The 25,765-nt window shown below is 39.8% G+C and overlaps 2 protein-coding genes across 8 annotated transcripts in view; both read right to left on the reverse strand.

The window, feature by feature from the left end:
• Positions 1-20,632, reverse strand: part of VWA3A (von Willebrand factor A domain containing 3A) — a 65,396-nt gene extending 44,764 nt beyond the window's left edge. For 5 of the 7 annotated variants that reach the window (XM_078854563.1, XM_073362194.1, XM_073362200.1 and 2 more), the window contains exons 1-14: positions 20,468-20,632; positions 17,700-17,791; positions 17,284-17,410; positions 15,889-16,013; positions 15,514-15,588; positions 13,934-13,988; positions 13,274-13,372; positions 11,674-11,780; positions 11,267-11,392; positions 8,402-8,510; positions 7,877-7,942; positions 6,706-6,831; positions 1,848-1,986; positions 1,654-1,757 (exon numbers count right to left, since the gene is read on the reverse strand). In XM_078854563.1, coding sequence (XP_078710689.1) covers positions 1,654-1,757; positions 1,848-1,986; positions 6,706-6,831; positions 7,877-7,942; positions 8,402-8,510; positions 11,267-11,392; positions 11,674-11,780; positions 13,274-13,372; positions 13,934-13,988; positions 15,514-15,588; positions 15,889-16,013; positions 17,284-17,410; positions 17,700-17,764 — 1,323 coding nt within the window. In that variant the 5' untranslated portion in view covers positions 17,765-17,791; positions 20,468-20,632. The remainder of the gene's footprint in view (positions 1-1,653; positions 1,758-1,847; positions 1,987-6,705; positions 6,832-7,876; positions 7,943-8,401; positions 8,511-11,266; positions 11,393-11,673; positions 11,781-13,273; positions 13,373-13,933; positions 13,989-15,513; positions 15,589-15,888; positions 16,014-17,283; positions 17,411-17,699; positions 17,792-20,467) is intronic. The other 2 variants (XM_073362197.1, XM_073362196.1) reach the window with 2 other exon arrangements.
• A 189-nt stretch (positions 20,633-20,821) lies between these two features.
• Positions 20,822-25,765, reverse strand: part of MOSMO (modulator of smoothened) — a 50,521-nt gene continuing 45,577 nt past the window's right edge. Inside the window, exon 3 of the mRNA XM_073362201.2 lies at positions 20,822-24,809. Within this exon, the coding sequence (XP_073218302.1) occupies positions 24,625-24,809 (185 nt within the window). The 3' untranslated portion in view covers positions 20,822-24,624. The remainder of the gene's footprint in view (positions 24,810-25,765) is intronic.

Genomic DNA, 25,765 nt, shown 5'->3' on the forward strand with positions numbered 1-25,765 from the left:
CTGGTACATGGTATGGGGTCTGTTTAATGGGTTGATTTCCCCCAGTGTCAATCTTGTGCTGAACCAGTGTAGTATAACCTATATCTTTGACAGCATGAGAACAACCCTTGATTCCTAACCTCCGCCCCCAAATTAGACTTTTCTGCTGCTTTTTATTTAAATGTATATTGCTGCACTGGAACAACTCCAACAGAAACTCTGGGAGCTCGCTTTCACCTCTTTCTCCCTTAAAGTTTTCCTCTGTACCAGCTTTTACTAGTTCACATTTAGCAACTGTGATTTTCTCTTTTTCGGTTTTAGTCAGAAACATTCAGTAAATGAACAGGAATCCATTCCTGCTTCAGATTCACAAAAAGTTGGGTAGCTAAAATTCCCACAAAACCCTGGGTCTCAACACAAGTCTCAACCATTCCTTATCTTTCTCTTGCTGGAAAAATACTACAGCACACAGCTGATATTATGGTTTTAGCCCAGGAGTTAAGACAACTTGCTGACTAACATTCCCAAGCATTTTCAAAATGCCTGGTCTCATATCTTATATTTGAGCCCATACTCATAATTCTTCTGCTCCTATTACATATTCAGTAGCCAAATTCCCATTATTGTTTAAATGCTCAGACCTGAAGAAAAAAAAAGTGGGGCTACATCTTACACCTTCTGAATTTTCCCCTTCGTCTTGGTGTCTCCCAATTTACTGAACGGCGTTAGGGACTTTTGCTATATTTTGTGACTCTCCGTTCTGGCTGCCCCTCACTGTTATGTAAGGGGAGGCTGCGCAGGAAGCAGCAAATAAGGAAAAGGCTTGTAGGGCCAGCCAATTAGGGGAAGGTTTATTGGATGAGCCAATCAGGGCCAGGCTGGCCCATATAAGAAGGGGCTGCTGAGCAAAGCGGAGGCGGATAAGCTAAGTTGCATATCTGTGTGTGTGTGTATATATCTATCTATATCTATCTTACTATATGTTCCATTCTATGCATCCGATGAAGTGGGCTGTAGCCCACGAAAGCTTATGCTGAAATAAATGTGTTAGTCTCTAAGGTGCCACAAGTACTCCTGTTCTTTTTGCGGATACAGACTAACACGGCTGCTACTCTGAAACAGGCTATAAAAAAGTGTCATTTACAACACCCTGGATGATGTCTTTGGCTCAGATCCAGGTGAACCAGTGCAGTCTATAATTATTTACTCTACTCTGCACTGGAAGCTGCAAACCTTGCAATTGCACTAGTTCAGCCAGCTGGCTTAACTCATACCACAATACAATGCCCGAGGTTTGGAAAATTACCACACATGGGTGAGTAATATCTGGCTAACTCATCTGTACTGGTTTGAACATTTTAAATCAGTTTTCTGTGGTTACTTATCTAAATTGCCCGAGAAACAGTTTGGTGCATTGGCACAGCAATACTGTAGAATCATTTTAAATATTTCCTTGAAGAATTACAAACATAGCTCAGACATCAGGCTGACTTTGGCATGTCAGTGGTTTTACCTAAGGACGTTTAAAAAGCAAAGAGCACTTGGTTAATAAAGTGAGTTCTGGAGAGGAAAGAGCTGCAGCTTTGTGAAAGTGAACATACATTAAAATTAATCACAATCTTGTGTAACAGATAAAGGAATATGAAGGAGGAGGAACAGGTCCCAAATATTTACCTCATGCAGAGTTGATGACACTGTTTTCTGAAGAATAGGCACAAATTCTTCCACAGATGAAAAAGCGTTAGGAGCCAAAACTTGATAAAGGCTTAATTTCTTGGCTATAACAAACAAGGAAAATGCTAAATGAAATATACACTTATTTTGTAATCCATGCTTCATACCACATTAAGCTCTTTTATATGCAATACCTTTCAATCCATTTGTCTTTAACCAGCCTGCTGAGGTTTTGGCCAGGAAGCTTGGCATTTGTATAACAAGAGGTCCTTCATGCTTTGGAGGCTTGGGTAGGAAACTAGCAGGTGTCAACTTGGTAAATTCTGTGGAAATCTAGATAGATTTTAAAATGCTTTATGTAAATATCAATAATTGTTTTCTCAATTTTAAAACATAGAAGCATACAAATGTAGGGGTGAAAGGGACCTTGTGAGGTCATCTTGTCCAGTCCCCTGCACTGAGGCAGGACCAAGTATACTTAAACCGTCCCTGACAGATGTTTGTCCAACCTTTTCTTAAAAGCCTCCAGTGATGGAGATTCTATAACCTCTGTTGGTAACCAGTTCCAGTACTTAATTATGCTTATAATAAGCAATTTTTTCCTAATATCTAACCTAAATCTCCCTTGCTGCAGTTTAAACTAACTACTTCTTGTCCTGTTTCCAGTGGACATGAAGAACAATTGATCACTGTCCTCTTTAAGACTTCTCAGGTCTTTTTAGTCTTCTTTCCTCGAGACTTAACATATGCCCAGTTTTTTAAACCTTTCCTCATAGGTAAGGTTTTCTAAACCTTTTATTAATTTTGTTGCCCTTCTCTGGACTCTCTTCAATTTGTCCACATCCTTCTTAAAGTGTGGTGCCCAAAACTGGACACAATACTCCAGCTAAGGCCTCACCAGTGCGGAGTACAAGTGGTGTATTTACCTCTTGTGTCTTACATACAATGCTCCTGTTAATAGACTCCAAAATTATAATAGCCTTTTCCACAACTGTATCACATTGATGGCTCATGTTCAATTTGTGATCCATTATAACCCCCAGATCCTTTTCAGCAATACTACTGCCAAGCCAGTTTTTCCCCAGTTTGTAGTTGTGTATCAACTTTTCCTTCCTAAATGTAGCACTTGTCTTTATTGAATTTAATCTTGTTGATCTGAGACCAATTCTCCAATGTATCAAGATTATTTTCCCACAGCAGTTTTACATATGCTAAAATGTGAGGTACCAGTTAGTAGCACAGCTAAAAACTGGCAGAATGCTGTAAAAATATTTTGAACATAGATAACATTTCCAATGATCCCTTTTAAAATAGCTTTTGGAGTAGAGCATTCCACTGCATACATTGTGTTAGGCACACTGCAAACCTGTGGATTTCAATGGGATTGCATATTATTACTGCAGCACTAGGGCTCAAAAACTGTTATATATGTTCTTAGCACCTCCATAACTATCAAGGGCTGTACAGAATATATAAAAGGAGCAGAAGTGGTGCCTCTCATTGTGCAGTAGTGTAGAAAGTCATGCTTCTTCAAAATAGTCCAGATGTCAGTCCAAAGACCAGTGTGCCTGCTGGCCAATTCTACAACAATAGGGAGCCATTTGGATTTGTTCTCCATGGGGCAGAGTTTTGCCCCAGTATGCTTATTAAAATCTTACTGTTCTATAAAAATTGAAACAAAATTACAGTTAAATTTCTCAACATTATCTTCTCCTCTGGCTGCTGAACAGGGGTTTCCTCTCAACTACGTTGAGATGTGTTTCCACTACTGCTACATCTGACACTCTTTGGTCAAACAGAAATGGTTATGGTTTAAAAACACACCCAGCTAATACTTTCTTGCAAACAAAGTACATCATTTCACTTAAACAGTCTCCATGCATTTATTTACACTACAGAAAAGAAGTAGGCTTAGGTTTAATTTAGGTTAAGTTTATTCCCTTTGCATCAGAAATATGTATTTACTCTCATCAGTCTCCCTTGACCCCACTTGCTGCTCCAACTAGCCCTCCTTCTCTTTTCCATCTCTAAGCTCACTGAATGCATTGTCTACAACTTCTTTCTAGAGTTCCTCTCCTCTAACTCCATCCTGGACCCTCTCTAGTCTGGCTGCTGCCCCTTGCACTCCTCTGATCAGTCTCTCAACAAAGTCTCTAGTGACCTCTTCTGGGCCAAAGCTCAGGACCAATACTTCATACTCATCCTCCTCAACCTGTCAGCTGCCTTCAACCCATGCTTTTTTCTCTTGAAGTTTTATCCTCCTTCAGCTTTTTTAACTCCATCCTCTCCTGGTTCTCCTCCTACCTCTCTAATTGCTTTTTCAGTGTCTTATCTGCATAATCCTCCTCATCCTTCCCCTCCAACTTTCTGTGGGGTCCTAAAGGGCTCCGCCCTTGGTCCCCTCTCTCATCTCCCTCTCCAATTTATCTCTGGGTAATCACATTAATAAAACACCTCTGCAACTATCATCTCAATGCTGACCACACACAGATCTACCTTTCTACTGTCTCCTTTTATCCAAATTAAAATCTCTGCCTGTCTTTCTAACATCTCCTTCTGGATATTTAGCTGTCAGTTTAAGCTCAACAGCTTCAATGGGGCCCTGATCCAGGACAGGGGCTCCTAGGTGTTATATTTGCAAAACAGATAGAGATAGCTAGATGTAAAGTAGGGTCTGAATGAATGCTTCCCTGACAGCTAGCTGGGAGGGGGAGAGACTTTGTGTGTATTTATGTAAATACAGTTTGCTCCTGCTCTGCTGAGATATCCAGCAAATAGAGTGGTGTTTTGCTCAAAGGAATCAACTTTGGCTGGTGTGGGTTACAAATCACTTTAGGACTGAATGAAGGGGTAATGAAATGCTGTTACCAATGATGTAATTATTGTAGGAATACAGGGAAGCAGGACTGTGCTTAACCAGTCGCAAATGAGGGGGGGGTCACCCTCAGCTGAAAGGACCACATTAAGCCAGGGGCTCGAATGCCAGAGCCCTGTGAAAGTAAGAGGGGTGGGGACAGGGATCCCAGCCAGCTGGTGTGTAGACTCTCCCTAGGAGTCCCCAGAATGTTTTGACTTGTTCCTCCCCACAGTTCAAAGAAAGAGCTAAATAGGCTTCATTAGGAGCCTCTTTTGTTATTTTAAATGCTCAATCAGAGCTGAAATCAGTTGTGGTGTGACTGTGTTTCTATCCAGGCTGCCAAGAGCTCAAAATCACTAAGAAACTGATTTGCAGAGGTCACAGCAGAGAGGCAGGTGATAGCAGGAGGTGACTGACAGTCAGCTGGCGAACAAGTGGTTGGTGAGGTGGTGAGCAGAGCAAGTGGCCAGCAGGGTGACTGGCGGAGGGGAAAGCGGGTGAGTGGTGAGTGGCTCCTAATGAAGCCTAAGGTGCCTCCTTACCTTTACCCGGGGTGGGAAGTGAACTGTGCAGATGCACCTCTGAACTCTGGGTCTGCACTTACCAAGCACAGCAACTGTGAGAGGGGTGCAGAGAAGGGACAGGCACATTAAAGGGACTTTTGCACATGTTTATGAACCCTGTTTGCAGTGTTTTCCCAAATTAACGCCAAGTTACTTCCCTCCTTTTATTAAAAGTTTCTTTTCTACACTCAGACTCTGTGCTTGCAAGTGGGGAAGTACTGCCTCTCAGAGGCGCCCAGGGGTGGTGTGTAATTTTCCCAGGTTACTGGGTGGGGGCTCGAGCTGGTTCTGTGTTGTATTGATGGAAAGAAACCCCTAGATATTGAACCTGGCCCCGGTTGCTGATGGCTTCGCCTGGCAGAAGGGTTACATATAAATAAATTTTCAAAAAGGGATATATCCTAATTTTACAGAGCACACTAGAGCTTATGGAGAACACATCATGCAGATGGTTCACTGTTGTAGCTTGTGTGGCCAACAAGTTTCTGGACTGACACTGGAACTAGTTTGGAGAAGCATGGCCTTCAAAGACACTATAGTGTGGGTTTGATTCCATCTGGTAATTACAGAGCTGGCAGAAATACATACTGGAGTTGCTCTGCCCTAGTGCTGTCATAGCATTTATTATGTCTATAAACTGCTCAAGAGTTATCTCCTTAAAAAGAATGGAGTTAAATTTAGTCAAAAATCCTATTCTGCGAGATGTGAAACATATCCAGAGAAAGAAACACAAGCAGAAGCTCCTATCAGCTGGTGTTTTCCCTTGTCTTAGAGACAGGCATTTCTAGAGTCCATGAGAAAGTCCTAGTGACACCTGATGGTAGTCCTCTTTAACTGCCTCCAAATCCCCCGGAGGAGAGGGCCCATTCACCTGCACAGCATTGCCCCTTTTACCTACGAGACAGAAAAGCTTACTTTGTTTTTAAAAAAATCTTATATGCATCTAAATTTTAAAAAATAGAGCTGTTAAGCTCATTTACATTAAGGGTGGTAAGTACAGATGATTTATTAAGCTGTTTCTAGGTTGTCAGGCCCCCAGCAAGTACATGATGGCTCGTGTATGTGGCAAAGAAAAAGATGTGGCATACAAGACAACATAGCTCCTTCTACGCAAGTCAAAGCCAACAGAAAGATGTGATCAAGAAGCATTTCCATCTCAATAAATCCGTGCAGCAAATTCTTCAGGTGCTTTACAGAAGGAGAGACAGGCACAGGAAAATATCCTTTTTCTTTTTCCCAACCTCACCAAGGGCATAGGGAGGTTGGAAATGGAAATAAATGTTAATGAATGAGGCTAGCTTTTAGGTAGGCCAGCATTTGTTTTGGTGTCCATTATGGCCACATCCTATGTTTTAAAAATATTTTCCCTGCTGCTCTCTTTTTTGGTAAGTATTTCAGTTTACCAAAATAATTGTACCCAGAATGACTCCATTCAGGATCCATTCAAAGCTTTCCCTTACCATTTGTTAGTATTTATCTGATCTTACAAAGTACAGCCAGTAAATAGCATTTAAATTTATCATTGTGATCTGTTAGTATAATATGTTTTCCCTATTCTGATCATTAATACAGAGATCTGCATGTCTGTGCTATACACAGATTATCTGAAAACAAAACAAATACTGTACTTACATCTTGTACTCTACCAATAACTGAATCACCAATCCTTCCCTGGAAAGTTTCTTTGATGCTGCTGAGAATGTTCTTAGCTTTTTGGGATTCACAAAGCAGTAGATAAACATCGCTACTATCGTAATTCTGTTATGCAACAAGAAGAGGAAAAAAGGTTGAAAGGATTATACAATTCCTATGTTGTATTCAGTGTAGTTGTAGCTGTGTTGGTCCCAGGTTTTTAGAGAGACAATATAGGTGAGGTAATATCTTTTATTGGACCAACTTTTGTTGGTGAGAGAGACAAGCTTTGGAGATGCACAGAGCTCTTCTTCAGCTCTGTGTGGCTTGAAAGCTTGTCTCTCTCACCAACAGAAATTAGTCCAATAAAAGATATTACCTCATCCACCTTGTCTCTCTATGCTTCATAGTAAAACATCAAGCAAAATGCCAGCTCATCTGACACTGACACCAGTTATTTTATGGGCACTACCAATGATGCTGCCTCGCAGAACAGAGTAAATGTAGTTGTAGGCATTAAGATTGTGTACAGAAATGTCTCCCATTATTTAGTGAACATGAAATATTTGAATTAGTCTTCACTGATAAAGCCCATAGCTTTCATGCTACTTAGAAATTAGACCAGTGGTCCCCAATCAGTGGAGCGTGCCCTCCTAGGGTAGCATAGAAGAATGTTCATGGGGCACATCAGGGCCAGAACAGTCCCCATGGGGCAGGGAGGGAGTGCCCCAGCCCCACTCTGCCCCTAGCTCTGCTCTGTCCCCAGCCTCAGACCCCGCTGCCAGCCCCCATTGCGGTCTGGCTGGGACCCACTCCCAGCTCCGGCCCCAGACCCACCCCCAGCTGCAGGCCCAGCCTTGGCCCCCTTACCCCGTCTGTGTCGTCCCCCCCACAGCTAGGGCCCTGTTCCTGGTCCCACTATATCTGCAGAATATCTGAAGAAGTCTCCTGCACCCTTAGGAGAGCATTCCTGATTCTTGAAAACATTTAAGCATATATTTAATTTTAAGCAAGCTCTTAAGTGCTTTCCTGAACAAAGACTTTACTTACCAATTCTTTTTACTATAAATTGCTACAAAGACGAGAACCTATTTCACCAAGAGTGACAGCATGAAAATAAACAAACAAACAAATGAAAAGGTTGTTCTGTCTACTTCTAGCCTAAACCTACCTCACTCTTTGAAGAATAGCAGTGATAACGGCCTCCAACAACTTCTGCAAGGTTCTTTAGAACAGCCTACATATATGAAGAGAAGAAAAGTTACTTAAGATTTGGGCATCCCAATTTATAGGATTTCTTGTTGCTAATCGGCTCTCTAAAACAAACAGAGTAGCACCCTTAGCTGTGTGTAGCAAGGGCTGCAAACAAATTTAAGATGCTGTAATCTTTTCTATGCTGTTATACTTAGGAATAGGAAAACAACTAAGATAGCCTGAAGAGACTGATAACAGGTGACAAGATTGGTCACAGATAAGCTTCACCTCTGGATTAAAATGCCATAGTTAAACCTCTTCCTTCTAAAGGGGAAATATTTCACAGCACTCACTACTTGAGATTGAGATCCCACAATAAATATTTGAAAACATAATTTAACACTTCTGTAAATCTATGAATGTACAAAATATCTTAACTACAGCTCAAAAGGAAACAAACGACAGGTCGTTTTTAAGACAGATACAAAGAATGATTACTTACAGGAGGAACATGATTGCTACATTCATACGTAATGGTGTGTATCAGCAGCTTTCTCCCCAAGGTACATTGCTGAATATAGTCAGACAATATTTCCGAAGACTGATCGGGGCTGATGAAAAATGACATCCACAATTCCATCAACCAAAGAGTAGAAAAGGTCATGCTGGTCAAACTGACGTGCTTGTGGCAGGGGTGGAGAAGAAATATCAAATCACAGGAACATAATTTAAGCATTAAGCAAAAAGGGGTACCTGCCATTTTGTAACTTTTTATACATTTGTGTATCTGCTCCCTTTTCAACAGTTCCTCCCTCTACTCTGAAAAGCAAGTTCTAAAATAGTTTCATATGATTCCATATTTGTCTGTAATGACTTCTGGATCAAATTTGCTTGGTTTACAAGTTCCTGTGTGATGCTAGGCAAGCCACATACAACAAACTTTCCATGGGTATTTACTTCTGCATGTAATTAAAGGCTGTTTCATAATGCATATATACAAAGGGGCCAAATTGGGTCTGCCTGGGCAACATTCACTCTGGCATTTCCTAATTTGAGAGTGCTTGACTTTGAAAACTTTTAATCTTCTTAAACCTTAATTTTGTATTTCCTAATTTTTTGTAGTTTAGTTTATTTATTAGAGCAACTTTAAATGATTTTTTTTGTCTTTGAATTTCCTTAATTCTTTAATAGAAATAAAATCTTTTATACCTGTGCTATTTAATTAATAAAGCGCTTACACATAGGTTGCCTTCAGTGAATTTACCTCAGACTATCATTTTTATGGCCATTTCACCACTCAATACCATGTTGACATTGAAAGTAGTTTAATTAAACTGTATTCAAAGATAACTTTTTAAAATGCAACTTCAATTTTACTAAAACTTCTAAATTGTACCAGAAAACTGATTAGGAACTCTCAGCTACAATTTCTCACTTTTTTTAAAGGTAAACATTCAGAAAGCCATACCCCCCAATTTATAAGAAGCAGATAAACAATCTACATGAAAAGGAGCTGGAATTTTGCATCTTATTTTCATATAACCCTTTCTGAGGAAAGGAACAAGCAATAAGAGAAGAAACAGTGCAACTTTCCCCAGTACGCACCCAAAGGGGAAACACCACAAACTTATCCAAACTCAGTCTGCTTTCCTTACAACTCCTCCTGGGACTCTTCTTTGTAAGAATATTATGGGAGTGTGAGGTAAGCCAGCTAGCCAAGGCAACCATTGTCATGACAACTCAAATAAACTGGAGTGAGAGTGACATATGGCTGATGTCATAATGTTCCTGCTCAAGCACCAGCAGGGAGAAACTTAGGTGTACTCTGTGTGTGTTGGGGCGGGGGGAAGGAATCAGGCTTCTCTTTCCTCAAATTTCCTAAAAATCATCATCATTCCACACACATATGAATTAGTGGCTGAATGTTGGTTCAAATTCTTCATGGCATGTTTAGAAAAAAAAAGTTTAAAAAATGGTGAGACACTGAGATGCACACCCTGTAAAACAGAAAATTAGGGTGCAACCATAACTCTAGTTTTGTGTACTGGTGTGGTTGGGGAAGCACCTAACAGTGCTAATCCTTGCTGGAACTTCCAGGCACCCCACTCAGGCAGGCTTTGACCCATTGGCTAATTGTGCCTTCAGTCCTATCCCCTTCTGGGGGGGTTGGAGAGGTTTAGCTCAAAAATGTTCTTAAACAAAAAGCAAATCCAACTCAACATTGGGCCATCCACCATTCTTCCCATGGGGTGTCCAGGCCCTTTCCTTTGGGATTGGTTGCCCAACAGTCTCTTACTGTGTGTGGTTTGCTCCCTAGAGTCTAACTTCTCCCTCCCAGCTGCTGCTCCGACTAGTAGGCTCCACTCTATGCAACTGTGCAGGCAAAGCTCCCTTCAGGCAAAGAGCTCCATCTTCCTTCCTGGCCAAGCAGGCCTGAAGTGAGCCAGGCTCCCTCCTTTTAACTCCCCTCCAGGTTTGGCACTGACCGCAGGCATAGCAGGGTGGGGCTAACTGGGCCCACAAGTTCTCCTTAACCCCTTCACTGCTGTTTTGAGACTACTGTAAAACCGTAATAAATCAGACCTGAGCCAAATCTGCAAACCTTTCTTTGAATCTCCTGTGTTGGTGATTCAGTTAAAATGGAATCTGGATCCAGACTACCCCAAAATATCACTTTAGCAAAGCCAACAGTCTCCTCAATGCACCTTTAAAATAAATTTAATAAGTAAATATAATGGAATTAGTCCATATTGGTTACCTGTGCCCTCACCAGAGTCCTTTATATATTATTCTTTTCTTGCACTCGTTCATTTCAATTATGCAAACTCTAAAATGGACACCACAGACTGCAGAATTTAAGTCCAAGATCTGTGTCAGATCAACACTGGCTGCTGGCCAAAGCATTGTGGATTCTATTTTGCGCCAATGCTTATGATCAGACAGCAGATTAGTATGAACACACAATGCTACTTTACAGAAGTAATTCCAGAGCCATTCACATTCCCTCTGAAATCCTCAGTGATGCTGATGAATTTTTATTGACACAATACTAGTGTTAGACATTCTATTTATCAACAAGAGGACAAATTTGGAAGGGAAAACTATTTTCATATTGTTACAGAGAGGATTAGCAAGTAATAAGGGTTAAAATAGAAAAAGTAGCACACATGTAAATGAGGAAAGAACTGAAGCATGAATCTTGAAGAAACTGAGCTGTTTGAATCTTGTAAGAAAGGGGGATGTCAATAATGTCTCTTTAAAAGATAAAAATCTAGCCTAATTTACAACTAGGCGGAAAGTATAAGTCTGAAGCATTTAATTCTTTATGCAAGTTAACATTTATTGCCAGTTTAGACAGTGGACCTACCAGCTTCCTACAATAAGGACCAATGAATTCAGTTCCCTCATTGTAAGGGCCTTCTTTAAAGCTTTCAGCAAATTACAGCCTCCACTGGGTTGTAGCTCCTGCACCCACTGCCTTGCTTCATCTAGGCTAGGAAGACAGAACATTAAAAACTTATTCTACACTTAACTAGTATATGGCCTTTTTTATTCAGCATTAAGATCACATACCCCCCTGGTTGATGGCTAAGATCTCCTGTGTGATTTACCTGTATGAATGAGCAGACTCATTTGCAATGCATTCACAATTCATTTCTGTATTTTTTCTGGCACAAAACTACAGCTACAATTCACTATGAGCACAAAACTGCTCCTAATTAAAAGGCGGCCCTGTTTGAAAACCCATTGTTACAAGCTAGGAAACATACTTACACGCGCACATTGACGTTTGTTGGATTCTCCCATAGAGATGAAATTTCAGTACCAAAGGAGAGGAAATATAACTGTTTCTTATAACACAGCTGTTCATCTATTAGACACTTAATAAAAAATGTTAGTGAGTTAATATCCCTCCTATTACTGGAGTTATGTACAAGAAAAAAAATTGTGATTTGCTAAAGTCAGTTCAGACTGTAGTATTCTGAACTACTATATAGGAGAACTTGGCTCAGAACTGAAGTGACACAGATTTAGTTTTAGTTTGGCACACTGAGAGACAGCAACTTAACCTAGTCCTTGTGCACCATGCTGACATAGTATTCCTATTCAGTTGGTTAAATGGGGAAACACATACTGTGTCAATTTCATCAGCACCCTTTAATAAACAAGCAAATGAGAGAGAAATGATATTGATTCAGAAAGCACATGTTCACCTATTGAGCTGTGATCATAGGAGCAACTGAAAAAGAATGAAGCAGCTATGATAGGATGTCAGATAAAAGTAGCTTTCACTTCTAGGGCTATACCTTAGGTAGGTTATTCTAGGCCCTTGTCAACCAGAGAGTAACAATTTTCTTGAAGTATCTTTACTTATGCTGCACAAATTATCAAAGAAGTAGGTGCAGTCAATTTTAAGTAACCTTCACTGGTATATGAAGAAAGATTGTACAGAGAAAGCTTCAAAACCAGAAAATATAATTGTTATTGTGACATTATAGTGTCTACCTGTAATAATCCTCATTAGAAACACTTTGTAAAAATAAACACAGTTTTGTTTCTTTTGGAAGTTGGGGAAGAGACTGTAAGACAGCAAGGTCCTGACCCAACAAAAAGCACACTTTGCTGCATCCAAGTGCATAAGCACAACTGCATCCTATTCTTTATAGGCATAGTACTGTATGTACAACTTGGCTCTCAGGTACTATGAACTATTTATTTCTATTATGTACATTACTCTAGCACAGGGGTTCTCAATCTTTTTCTTTTGGAGGCCTCCCCCCAACATGTATAAAAACTCCACAGCCCACTGTGTCACAACAACTGTTTTTCTGCATATAAAAGCCAGGGCCAGCATTAGGAGATAACAAGCAGGGCAATTGCCCAGGGCCCCATGCCACAGGGGTCCCTACAAAAGCTAAGTTGCTCAGGCTTCGGCTTCAGCTCCAGATGGCAGGGCTGGGAGCCCTGGGCTTCAGCCCCACACTGCGAGGCTTCAGCTTTCTGACCTTGGCCCCAGCAAATCTAACACTGGCCCTGCTTGGCGGCCCCCTAGGCGCCCCCGGACCCCTAGTTAAAAACTGCTGCTCTAGCAGATGCTTTTGAAGCACATCTGTCTGGGGTTGGTTAATATTTGAAGTCAGATCTTCAATTTTTGTTATTGTGGCAGATGCTTAAAATGTTTGAATCTTGATATTAAACAAATAATTTCTACTTTAAAAGTGATTAAGGTAAATCTATACATCTCCAACAAATTAACTGTTGATACTTAGAGTAATATGTAAATAAGTGATTATTACACTTACTTTCTTCCCTGCACTCAGAGAATCTTATTTAACTTACTTTAAGAGTCAGAGTCTCTTTCAGAATTATTTACCAAAAGGTCTTTCTGGAACTCAAATAGTCGAGGTTCACAACTTATATCAGATACATCAACCAGAAGTCCAACTTTGTTCCCTGTTATAAGGCCGAACACCTAAACATATAAAATGTTCATTTAAATATTTTGTGCTGATCTAACATTAAATTTCAGTATGTACCTCTTTATGCTGCCATTTTCATTTAAAATATTACATATTTATTGTCACTGTTACTTTTTAAGCATTAAAAAAAATGAGACAGTGGCAGAGCAAAGAGAAAGAGATATGAGTTTTGAATTCTACCTTCTGTTCTGAGTGGGCAATACTCCCTCTACCCCTAGATGACATGTTTGTTACTTGAGAAAATGAAGGATTACTCAGTTCCATAGTATCCCCATCATGCCAGTCAAGGGTGCTAGCTTTCTGGATGCTGCCGATACGCAATCCCTGCTTATAAAATAGCCGTCTGAATAAAGGCTCAAAACATATCTCAAATGAAACATCTATCAACTGAGAAGACAAAACATAGCTCCATTGTGCTCTAGTTACTCACAATATGGGAAAAATACAAAAAAGCTTTCTGGGTGGGATTCTAGACAACTATTAAACAGTTAATATATCCTTTAACACCATATGCAGGTTCCCCTTTTAAAAGCATATTAAAAAGTTAACATTACCTTTCTGCTGTCCTCCAACAGCCACTGAATTCGCTGGTGATAAAGTTCAATTGCTCTGACAAAATACAGTGCACACATTTAAATAATGCATTCTCTTAAACGGTATGTCAATTTAAGTTCAGATCTGTTTTTATCATCGGCCAAGTTTTCCATCAGGTGCACAACCGTCGTCTATAAATATTCTATTTACAACATTCTCAACTGTGATACAGCACTAGTGGCTGCAGTGTTAATTATTTAAATACTTCTTTCTCTAAACTTGTTTATTGTTTAAATATCTAATTGCCTTGAAAAAAATGAGATCAACAGAATGCTCTTTAATTAGTTGTGTTTGGATAAAGTGTGTGATGTGTGTGTGTATGGATGAAGGAAAGTTCAGCCAAAAGTCAAGTCAATTCATCCTATCTATTTAGTTTATTGGCTGGAGATTTATTTAATTCAAACCATACAAACTGATTTTTTTTTAAATGGTAAAGTCTCTTGATTGTGGGACAAAAGGAGCAAATTTATCAGTATTGAAAAATGTTTTGGTGATTTGATTACAAAACCTCTTTGTCAATTATTTAACCAATTTTAAAGGATTTATAATTGGGGTGAAACTTAGCATTTGCTGTCCCAGCCCTAGAACAAACTGTTTAAGAATTATTTTTAAATAACTTGCTTTTTAACACCATGCTCATGGTTTTAGAACTGAGAAAAAGTTAAAAGAAAGGATTTTTATGAAAAAGCTCTTTACTTCCCTGGAATGCAAGCCTATTTTTAATTGTTTTGACCAAAATTTTGCAAGCAGCTCATTCACAATGCACAAATAGCAAGTCCTGAAAAGGAGCATCCTGAGGAATCTGGGTCTCTGTACCTGATATATGGCAGTAGACCTAGGAACTATCAGACATATGTATTTATGGAAGATTGAAAGGATTACTATAATATTATTCTGCAGTATACTGAGCATATTTATCAGATCTGTTCTTTAAATGTAAATGTCCTTGATTTTTGGGGTTTGTCTCACAATTTTAGTGACTTTATTGCTGTTGTGGTTGATTATAAACTGTAAATGAGCAGAAGTTTATGTAGAAAGAGCTCATCCTTCAAACCTCAAAGAAAAGAGTTTCTTCCTCCCTCCCCAAAACACACACACTTTTTTAGCACACCAGGCCATGTGGCTCAGGTCTCATAACAGGCTATATAGCCTTTCACTGTTAGGTCATCAATTTGAAACAAACCCAGGTCTATAGCAAACAAAAGTCATTACCCATCTGATGGATGTTCAGAGGCCTATCTGAGGTGAGTTGATTGTTAAGATCCCACTTGACAGGTATCATCACAAAAACCACCATGGGTTCTAATGGACACCGAGCGAACCCATATTCCCCAGCGATTGCCTTTCAACACTGAGGTACACTAGAGGGGCAGCATGGGGGAAGCTTTCAAAGCGGCTGTTTATGTTTCATTTGTTGCATCTCCAGGGTTGATCCAGCCCAACATCAGACATGAAAAAAATCTCATTTTACAACTATCTAAGTTTGGAGGAAGGAAATCACTCTTATACTTTGAAACTGTAGCACATATTATATACTTACTCAGACAGCTTGGCTTCAAAATTAACAACTGTCTTGGCAGCAAACTCTATCTGTTCTGTGGCATTTCTTGAATTCCTAGAATGAAGTATATATTTAACATGAATAATATAAGCAAACTGAAAAGGAGTACTTGTTGCACCTTAGAGACTAACCAATTTCTTTGAGCATAAGCTTTCGTGAGCTACAGCTCACTTCATCGGATGCACCCGATGAAGTGAGCTGTAGCTCATGAAAGCTTATGCTCAAAGAAATTGGTTAGTCTCTAAGGTGCCACAAGTACTCCTTTTCTTTTGCGAATACAGACTAACACGGCTGTTACTCTGAAACCTGTCATAAGCAAACTGATAGATTAAGAAGGGATGGCACTGTACTCACAAGACAATATTGCCTTTCTTTAGGAGATCTTCTAACGTTAATTGCATGGATTCTAAACTGTGGTCTCTTAGCCATTCTTCTGTGGTTTGCACCTCACTGGATTGCATTTTCCTCTTTTGCACTCTCTGTAGATCAGAAGGAGGAGAAAAGTTAAAGGTAGGGATTAGAAACAGCAAGTGTTGTTCAAATGTTGCCAGTTCTGAGGGATGGCAGGAAAGAGGTATTATTTAGTAATTAAATCATTGATACAAATCCACTTGCAGCAAGCAGGAGGCCTTGGGATCTAGAACAGAAGGAATGCTGCCTAGGGTGTATTATGGCAGACACCAAAGAAGGTGTCTGCTACATAGTTCCAACAGGCATTATAGTCTCTTATTTCCTCTTGGAACATAATAAATTAGACGCTTATTAGTAGCAACATACTAGTGCCCTTTTGCTCCTACGTGACTATTGCTGTTATGGGGAGTGTCAACAATTCACAGTATGGAAAGTGTTCTCAGGGGAAATGTTGCTCATAAGCAGTGGTTGCACTTACAAGGTGTTGCTGCAAACAAGCATCTACTGTGCATGTAATTCAACATGAAGTATTCAAACAAATAAATCACTGTGATGCCACTAGAGGTCACTGTCCCCCTTCATTTTCCTGTTTCATAATAGCTTAATTATTCATAGAATCAAAAAGAACTATAAGCTATTCCTCTCTCTTTCTTTTCTTTATTATTTTTTAAGAAATAACCAACAAAAAGGTAGGAAGATACAAGAGTTCTGTTGTTACATGGAGAAGAGAATAACCATTAATGACACTGGAGATGATTTTATTGTGTATAATATATACATTTGCTGACGTAAAGCACTGATATTCATGGAAGTTGATACCTAAAGTACAGAAAATTAGATACTCAATAGTATTTGCTCTCATTTCCTTCTCAATATAAACCCCACAATATGTGAAAAAGCAAACCATGGAGCAGAAGGCAGGTGAAAACTGCAGTCAGAAAAATCTTATTTTGTGAATTTAAACAACACAGGAATAGCTGATAAACACAGCAACATGTAAATTAAAAGAATTATTATAATGGTTGACCTAGCTAGTCCAGAGACTGCCATTAACCTGAGAGTCTCTGGATTAAGTTTAGAAGTGTGAGCAACAAGGGTGATATCATGGTGGGAGTCTGCTATAGATAACCAGACCAGGTGGATGAGGTGGACGAGGATTTCTTCTGGCAACTAAGAGAAGTTACTAGATCACAGGCCATGGTTCTCATGGGAGACTTCAATCACCCTGATATCTGCTGGGTGAGCAATACAGCAGTGCACAGACAATCCAAGAAGTTTTTGGACGGTGTAGGAGGGGACAAGAAGTGAAGGATATCCGTGATAGTGATATTTGCTTACCAGAAGGTCTTGTGTCTGGTTGATGTGAGTAACCAGTAATCCATTATCGGGCTCCAAATCTGTTATTGTAATATCATGCCAGGATGGTCGGCCTCTCACTGGAACTGTGCCAGATCCCACGCTTACCCTACAAAATAAGTTTCAGAGTGGTAGCTGTGTTAGTCTGTATCAGCGGCAGTTGTATGCATCACTGAGAGTGCTGTCGCACTGTCAAATAGTCCATTTATAAAATAGTTCATCATTTACCCATAAGAATTAAACATTCTGGTTTCTGTTGAACAACTAAGAACTCTTATGCTCCATTTTAAGCATCCCAATATACATATGCATGAAAAAATGTAGTTTGCATCACCAGAAATGTATATTTCATTTCCATTTAAGCATTTCCCCTAAGGATTTTGCAACAACATCCTTACCCTACTTTTTCCAAAAACTGATCATTGTCCAGTAACTGAGCCATTTTTCTTGTTTGTGCATCCATTGTATTTATGACCAAAGATTTAACCTTCTTTAAAAAAAAAAAAAAGAGACATAGCATTAAAGAGTGGAAGTTTAGAATATCAAGAATAAAAGCTATGTATCAAGCATTTATATAAAATATCACTTTCCTAAGACTATAGTCCCACAGATACAAATCAACAGAAACCACGTACTTAATTATATTGCATGCAGTGCCTGTGACCAAGAAAATTAAAAAAAGAAGTGGAAGTTATTTGATTATTAATTATTATTATTATTATATAATATACTTGGAAACCATTTTGCAAGAAGTCATTCACCAAGGGTTCTATCCAGTAAAATATGTATTCAAAATTGTGGAAAATTTTGTATGTTGGTCATACAACTCTTTAAGGAGAATGGTAAATCCACCAAAAATAAGAGCTCTGCAACTGAGAATTAGACATAGGAAGGAGTTAGAGAGCTTATGAAAACACAACTCACTGAATCCATCTGACTTCTCATCACTAGAAGCAACCAAGAGAATTACTATAGCCTTAGGAAAATGAACGAGGAGTACTTGTGGCACCTTAGAGACTAACAAATTTATTTGAACATAAGCTTTCGTGGGCTAAAACCCACTTCATCAGATGCATGCAGTGGAAAATACAGTAGTAGGAAGATTATACACACAGAACATGAAAAAATGGGTGTTGCCAAACACACTATAACAAGAGTGATCAATTAAGGTGAGCTATTATCAGCAGGAGAAAAAAACTGTTTGTAGCGATAATCAGGATGGCCCATTTCCAACAGTTGACAAGAAGGTGTGAGTAACAGTCGGGGCAGGGGTGGGGGGGGGGAGAATAGTTTTACTTTGTGTAATGACCCATCCACTCCCAGTCTTTATTCAAGCCTAATTTAATGGTGTCCTGGAATTAAATTATTTCCCCATACTTATTCCCCCCCTCCCACGGTACTGTTACTCACACCTTCTTGTCAACTGTTGGAAATGGGCCATCCTGATTATCACTACAAAAGATTTTTTTTCTCCTCCTGATAACAGCTCACCTTAATTGATCACTCTCCTTATAGTGTGTATGGCAACACCCATTTTTTCATGTTCTCTGTGTGTGCATATCTTCCTATGTATTTTCCACTGTATGCATCCGATGAAGTGGGTTTTAGCCCACGAAAGCTTATGCTCAAATAAATGTTAGTCTCTAAGATGCCACAAGTACTCCTCGTTCTTTTTGCTCGTACTGACTAACATGGCTACCACTCTGAAACCTATAGCTTTAGGGTTAGTTATGTGCCAGTTGCATCACCAACAGGGGCATGCCTGTTGCTACTGTCACAGAGGCAATCTGCTACTCTGGTTTTATGTTTCTTAATGCAGATAAAGGTATTTATTTTTTAAATTAATATTTTTGCCAGGATATTTAAGAGAAAACCAACCATTTAAATGTATTCTGCTTTGGCATAGCAAGATGACACAAAAAAGTTTAGGTCTATATGTCTAACTTGCTTGTTTAGTCTGTTTCTGTTATACACTGAATACTGTACAGACAAACAGTTCTTTCAGTGGTTTACAATTTTCAGGTCACTCCTGATTTGGAACCAAAAATTCTCCTTTCCCCTTTTCAATCTAGTTTTATCATTTACAGAGCATAAATAATTTAAAACTAACATTTCAATCTTCTTACAGGCTCTTTATTCAAACTCAGTTTACACATCTTCAAGTCTCTTTTCTGTTATATAATGATGGTCCCCTGCCGACCCCATATAGATCAGACTCAGGCTAAAAAAATAAGACTGAGGGTATGCTGCCAGTATGAAGCACAAATGCAATTTTTTAAGGATCTTAGACGTCATCAGACACCCAGGCCAGCACACTAGCCATGGGTACTTTGGGTTTATCTTTTGGTTGGACTGTCCCGTGTAATTCAATAACAATGGCAGTTTAACTATTTGAGAGACAAGTTGGGTGAGGAAATATATTTTATTTGACCAACTTCTGTTGGTGAGAGAGACAAGCTTTCGAGCTACACAGAGCTCTTCTTCAGGTCTGAGAAACTTACTCGGAATGGCATCGCTTAATCCAAGATGGAACAGATTGATAAGCGTAAGTAGCTACTGGATTTGTAGCTTATGATAACAATCTATAACCTACTAATAAGCCCCCACCAGCTAATTCCCCCCTTCCTTTCCTCCCTATGACTGGGGAGAGGTGTTATCAGGCCACTTCACCTTGATTGGCCCCTTGAAACGTGTTAATGACTTATGCTAAACTCTCTGTTCCACCTTGTATTTAGCTGTGAGTAAATTTCCCAGACCCGAAGAGGAGCTGGAAAGCCTGTCTCTCTCACCAGCAGATGCTGGTCCAACACCAGATATTCCCTTACTCACCTTCTCTGTCTCCTCCCCTGGCACCCACACAGCTACAACCACCCTGCATACAACGTAACCTCAGTTAGCGTACAGCCATCCACACCACTGACTATCTGCATTAGATCTCATCTGACATTTCCTCCCGCTGAGCAAGGACCCGACCCCCAGGGGCCGGACACCCCCAGCGCCGTCAGCGGGAGCGGGAAGCCCAGGCGCCCCTGAGGGGACTCGCGAGCTGCGCAGCCAGAGGGGGCTGAAGCATTTGAACCTGGGCGGGCAGGCGCGAGCCCGTTCGAGTTCAGCTCGCCCCGGCTTCTGCAAGAACCCCCCGCCGCTGGCAGCTTTTCGGCCTCACCCGCTCCTCTCCTTCCGCGGCTGGGGCGGGCCGGCCGGCAGCCGCGCCGGACAGGGGAGAACAGGGCAGCCGCCGCTCGCCAGGGGAGCAGCCGCAGCCGCCTGCGGCCCAGCTGTGTGTTACCGCGTTGCTAAGAGAAACGGGAGAAACTATTCCCCGCCCGGCAGGGGGCCGGGTCCCCCCATGCCAGGTAGTGGTACGGTCCCCTGGGCAGGGCTGCGGCGCTGCAAGCCGGCCAGGGTGGGCGTGGAGGAGCCTCGCCGGGGGGCTGGGGGCGGCTCTCCAGGGCCGCCTCCAGCGGAGGCTGCAGCAGGCGCCGCTCGCAATTAGTGCAGACGGGGCCAGGCCTGTCGTAGACAATTTATTTTGATAAACTTGCTCGATAACAAAAATACAATGAAGAAAAGTCTGTTCGTTTGCGCAGTCCGTAGTAGCAGGTGCCTGGCCACCAGCGCCTGAAGAGTGTCCGAGGCTGCGGGAGGAGGCCGCTGCAGCACAGACTTTCCTGCCGCCCAGGAGCAAGGTGACCGCTAACGCCGAGGCCGGACGAGCGAGTGGCAGACACTTCTTGCCTTCCTCTCTTCCATCCGTCGCACCGGTTGCAGAGGCCAGCCTAGAGCGGAGCCAGGCTTCCTGGTGAATGGGCATGTCCAGGGATAGGCTGCAATGCTTACACAGAGGCTCTGAAACAGCAGGCCCGGTCCATGGAGTCGAGGGGCCTAATCCTGCCGCTGAGCGTGTCACTCAAGAGAAACGCCCATTGAAACTAACCCAAAGAGTTCTGCTTGAGTAAAGGCAGGAGCAGGATTAAGTCTAGCGTTGTTACACACTACCAGCACTTTGGACCAGTTGTTAAATGCCTAGACGCTCAGCAATGAAAGTCAAAGGGTGAATGGGTTTGTAAATGCTTTCAGAGAAACACACTGCTCCACAGAGAAACTAAAAAAGCTTCTAGTGAGTTATTCCTTCTGTCTCCAAGAAGCGTTATACAGACACATTTACAATTTTCCTTTTTAAAGTATTTTAAGTTTCTGATTAGGACTTGAGGTTAACCAAATAAAACTACAAAATGTATACACAAATTGCATTATGCTGTGACATTAAACCTTTCAGGTGATAATGAAATGAAGATTAAACAAGAGTGTGCGGTGATTTATAATAGAATAAGCTGTCCTTCAAAATATATAAAACAGCTGGCAGAGTCTGAAAAGTTTATGTAAACAACAACATGTAACATGGGTTACCACCTTTGGAGAAGATTCATACTGAAGCATTTGCTTTAATGAGTTGAAAGTCTACAGATGTTTAGGCATGTTCAACAGGAACTTCCTGTAGTTTAAAAACTAATCCTTGTGCAAATAAAACCTATAAATAGTATTCAGCAGATTTTACAGTGATGCTCTTAGGTATGAAAAGAATGCATACAACTTTAAAACAAAATGACAAATTTGACAAACGATTGCACCACAGAACAGTGTTTTATATACAGTTTACAAGATATGATTTTCTGCTATAAATTAATACTGTACTATATAGTACTTAGTGACCTTATTAAAAAAGCAACTATTGACAGCTGTCTCTTTTCACTCACAGGGACATTTTTAATGCAAATGGATCCATCTAGTTGTAGACTGAAATGCCCAAATATTAACTAAAACAGTCTGCTAGCTGAAGCTATGCTGTCTTTCAATGATTCATAGGATTGGCTACCCACTAAGGTTCCAGCCAGCCATTCATGGACTGGATATGCTTCACGATAAGTTTTTTTTTTTTTAATTAAATGGTAATACATTTTAAATATAAGCTTAAATGAATAATATTATTATACAGGATGTCACTAACTGAAATAAGTAAACATGGGGGAAAATTCTTAGCAGCTGAGAAACTCTTCCCCCGCCCCCATGTCTGTGATCCAGTTAAAATATTTTATGGAACTATTTACAATAAGACTGACATTTCTGAGGGGGAAAAAAGCTATTAGCTTATCAAATTAATTAGTGAGCTATGATTCATTGTTAACACATTATATCAGGCTATACCACCAATCTTATAATACTGTTGAAAACATTTAGACCCCTGTCCTGCAATTGGATCCACCCAGACTGCATCCATATACACAGCTCCATTGATATCAGTGAAGCTTTGGATTGCCTGTGCAGCTATGACTGCCAGATCAGAATCTAAATTAGAAACCAATCAAATCTGAACTAGCAGTTCTAGATGAGAATCTCGCTGTATATTCTTATACTTCAGAAAAATTTAGAGAGACTTTGATGTGAAAGCTTCCTTCGGCTTGTGAGTGAACTGATAAGAGAGATTTTCTACAACCGAGAGAAAGTGATCCAAAACATCAATCAGGTAATTTTTCCTCACTAAAATACTTCTAATGGCACACAGTTCAATATAATTGTATAAAGTATCTCATTTCTAACACTTGTTTCTGCCATGATAGCTGTTCTTTTTCCAAAATATAAATACATTTCAGAAACAATATTATCATTCTTACAGAAAAATGCACTCAGTTTCACTTATGCCTTATAAAAGCATAAGTTTAAGTAATGCAGCGCTTTTCATAAGTACATTTGGACAGACACTTTGTTGTCAAGAGATACGTTTGTCAATACTTGCCCACAAAAAGATTAAATATTAACTGGGGAATAAGGGCTTGATCCTGCAAGCAAGCTTCCTGACACATCAATCTAAGTTTTGTGCTAATAAAGGTCAGATTTTAAGTGAATATTGAAGTATATAGCACTATTCATGGATCCAAGGTTTATACAATTCTTGTATTTAAAGAAAGTTGATTTCAGGGGAAAACTTACACTCTGAATCCAGGTGGTCCTTATGCCCACATTTTTATCTTCAACTTTAGTAAACAAGGCATATGGACATTAAAAAACAGTTATATTGCTCATTTTTTGGTAAAGAAGATGAATTAACCTAATACTCACAAGTGAAAATAAATTCATCCAGCTTTACTACAGAACAGTGTTTTTACAGGTTGACCTAAACACTGAATGTTATATGCATTAGAAAAATTTACCTATGGTAAATTGCTGTGCTTGAACATGTATAAATAAATTCATTGTTAATGTAACAAACAAAGCAGTAGAAAAGAGACTCCCTGTACAACAGTTGCTAATAATTTAAATAGTGTCCATTTCCCAAAATTAGGATTTTAACTTTAAGGTATGACGTGATCTCACCTTCTACCCTCATATACAAATAAATTACCATACAAAGAATTTTAGCTTAACTTAAAATTGCACCTAGAAAGGCATGGGATTGTTTGTACCTGTTACAAAAACCTGTTAAAATCAAGGGCTGCTACAAAGAATGAGGTAAACTGAAGACTCTCAGGTATGTGGCCTTCAGAGAAATGGCTTTTTTCTATTGAGTTCTAGTTTTGCACACCACAGTGTTCTGCTAGCAAAGCATTCTGAGTTATCTTCCAGGAACTGTTTGTGTGTATATATACATATACATATATATATATATATATGTACACACACAGAGTATACTGCATCAGCAAAATATATATATATGTATATAAATATAAAGAACCTCCCCCCCCCCCAAAAAAAAGTTTCTTAGTGTTGTTCTACAGCTGAAGGGGGATGTGTGTCATTTTTTTTTGTTACATACATTATAAAGAACATATTTTGATCTATTGGCTTCTTGGTGCAGTAATGCAAGATGGATTCATTTTGGTGCCAAAGGCTCTGCCCATCAGAAAGAAGATGTAAAATGCTAATCTCCTAAATTGTGAGGCCAGCCTCACTTGAACTCCTTTGCAACCCTCTGGTCTACCACAAGGTTCATAAATACTTCGATTTTCAAATTGTTAGACATTAAAAACAGATACAGTAACATGGGGCAATATGCTTCTCAATGTAAAGCATTCTTCTTCACTAGTCCCTATCACAGTGCAGACCTGACTGCATTAATATGCTCAGGAGATTAGTCAATGATGTCTGTATTTGGTTATGGGAAAGGCTCTCTCTCTTTTTTTTAAAATCCAAAGTGCATAGTAAGAACAAGTCAAAGCATTCCTCTTTTCAGTAAGCATTTGATAGTCTGATCTAGGCTTTCTCCTGAGAATGCAACTCCGATATCTTGCTCTCCTCTGACACAAACTCATGCAGTTCAGATATTCATCAGCCAGGTAAACAAACTTTGCCGGCAAATAGAAGTCCCACTATTGTAAAGAAAATTGATAAGACAAACAGTACGTATGAGGACCCAACCACTGTATTGTTGGGCAATTTATATGGTTGACCTCCAACTTCATTGATGTAAAATCCTATTGGAAATATTAGGGCTGCCATGCAGAATAGGATCACTGCAAAACAAACAAACAAAATCAAGTTAGCATCTTGTTGAAAGTCAAAATGTTTGCCAGTTTGTACGGCAAATACTGAAAAGAGTGAACAAATATCCTTCTGTTGTTAATACAGAACAAAACATGGTCTGAGGTCCACCAATGCCTAACTCACAGGAAACTGATCATGTGGGACATACCCTGATCTTAACGGATCCCTGCTCTCTGTTCCAGAGGAAGGTGAAACAAAGACTGAAGTTCCTGTCAGTATGCAATGGCACAAAGTTCATTCCTCGCCCCCAGTTTATTAATCATTTGAACTATGTTCACAAGAGCAAGAATCACTGTTAAAGAAAGATGAATTTTGGAGGACACATTCTTCCACCATTCATTAATCTAATCCGATCATCATGCCTCAGAGCATTTTACAGGTAGTCATTCCCCCTAAAAGTCAATGTAGACTAACGTTCAACATTGAAGAAACTCACTTTCCGTTATTGAAGAGTTCCCTTTTCCCCAAATGTAGTTGCCCTCTCCTATTCTGCCACACAAATCCTTTACACATTTTCTGTACATATTTTGATAACAATAGAAAACACAGTTGTGCGCCACTAGTTTCCTTTAGATTAATTAAAATAAACCATTGTTTTCTAAATGCTGAGACACACAGCCTAGAGCATAAATAAAACATTCTGTTGAAATCTAACCTCCTCTGTAAAGGGCTCCAAGTTCAGACTACACAAATACAGAGCACCAAACAATTGATTTTTTTTTAATTTCACTTGCACAGTTATATAAATATGCATGGATGGTGTTGCTTAGAACACATATCACTTTGTGTGGACACAAAAAAATACCAGTCACTATAAAAGCTACTTATTAAAATTACATAAGTGGTTTCACTCCTTCAGATACTAATATGGGCTGACATTCCTTGCAATACATTTTTACCCAAATGCACGACACAGCATCCAATA

Source organism: Lepidochelys kempii, chromosome 10, assembly GCF_965140285.1.
Source record: "Lepidochelys kempii isolate rLepKem1 chromosome 10, rLepKem1.hap1, whole genome shotgun sequence".
Classification (NCBI taxonomy): Eukaryota; Metazoa; Chordata; order Testudines; family Cheloniidae; genus Lepidochelys; species Lepidochelys kempii.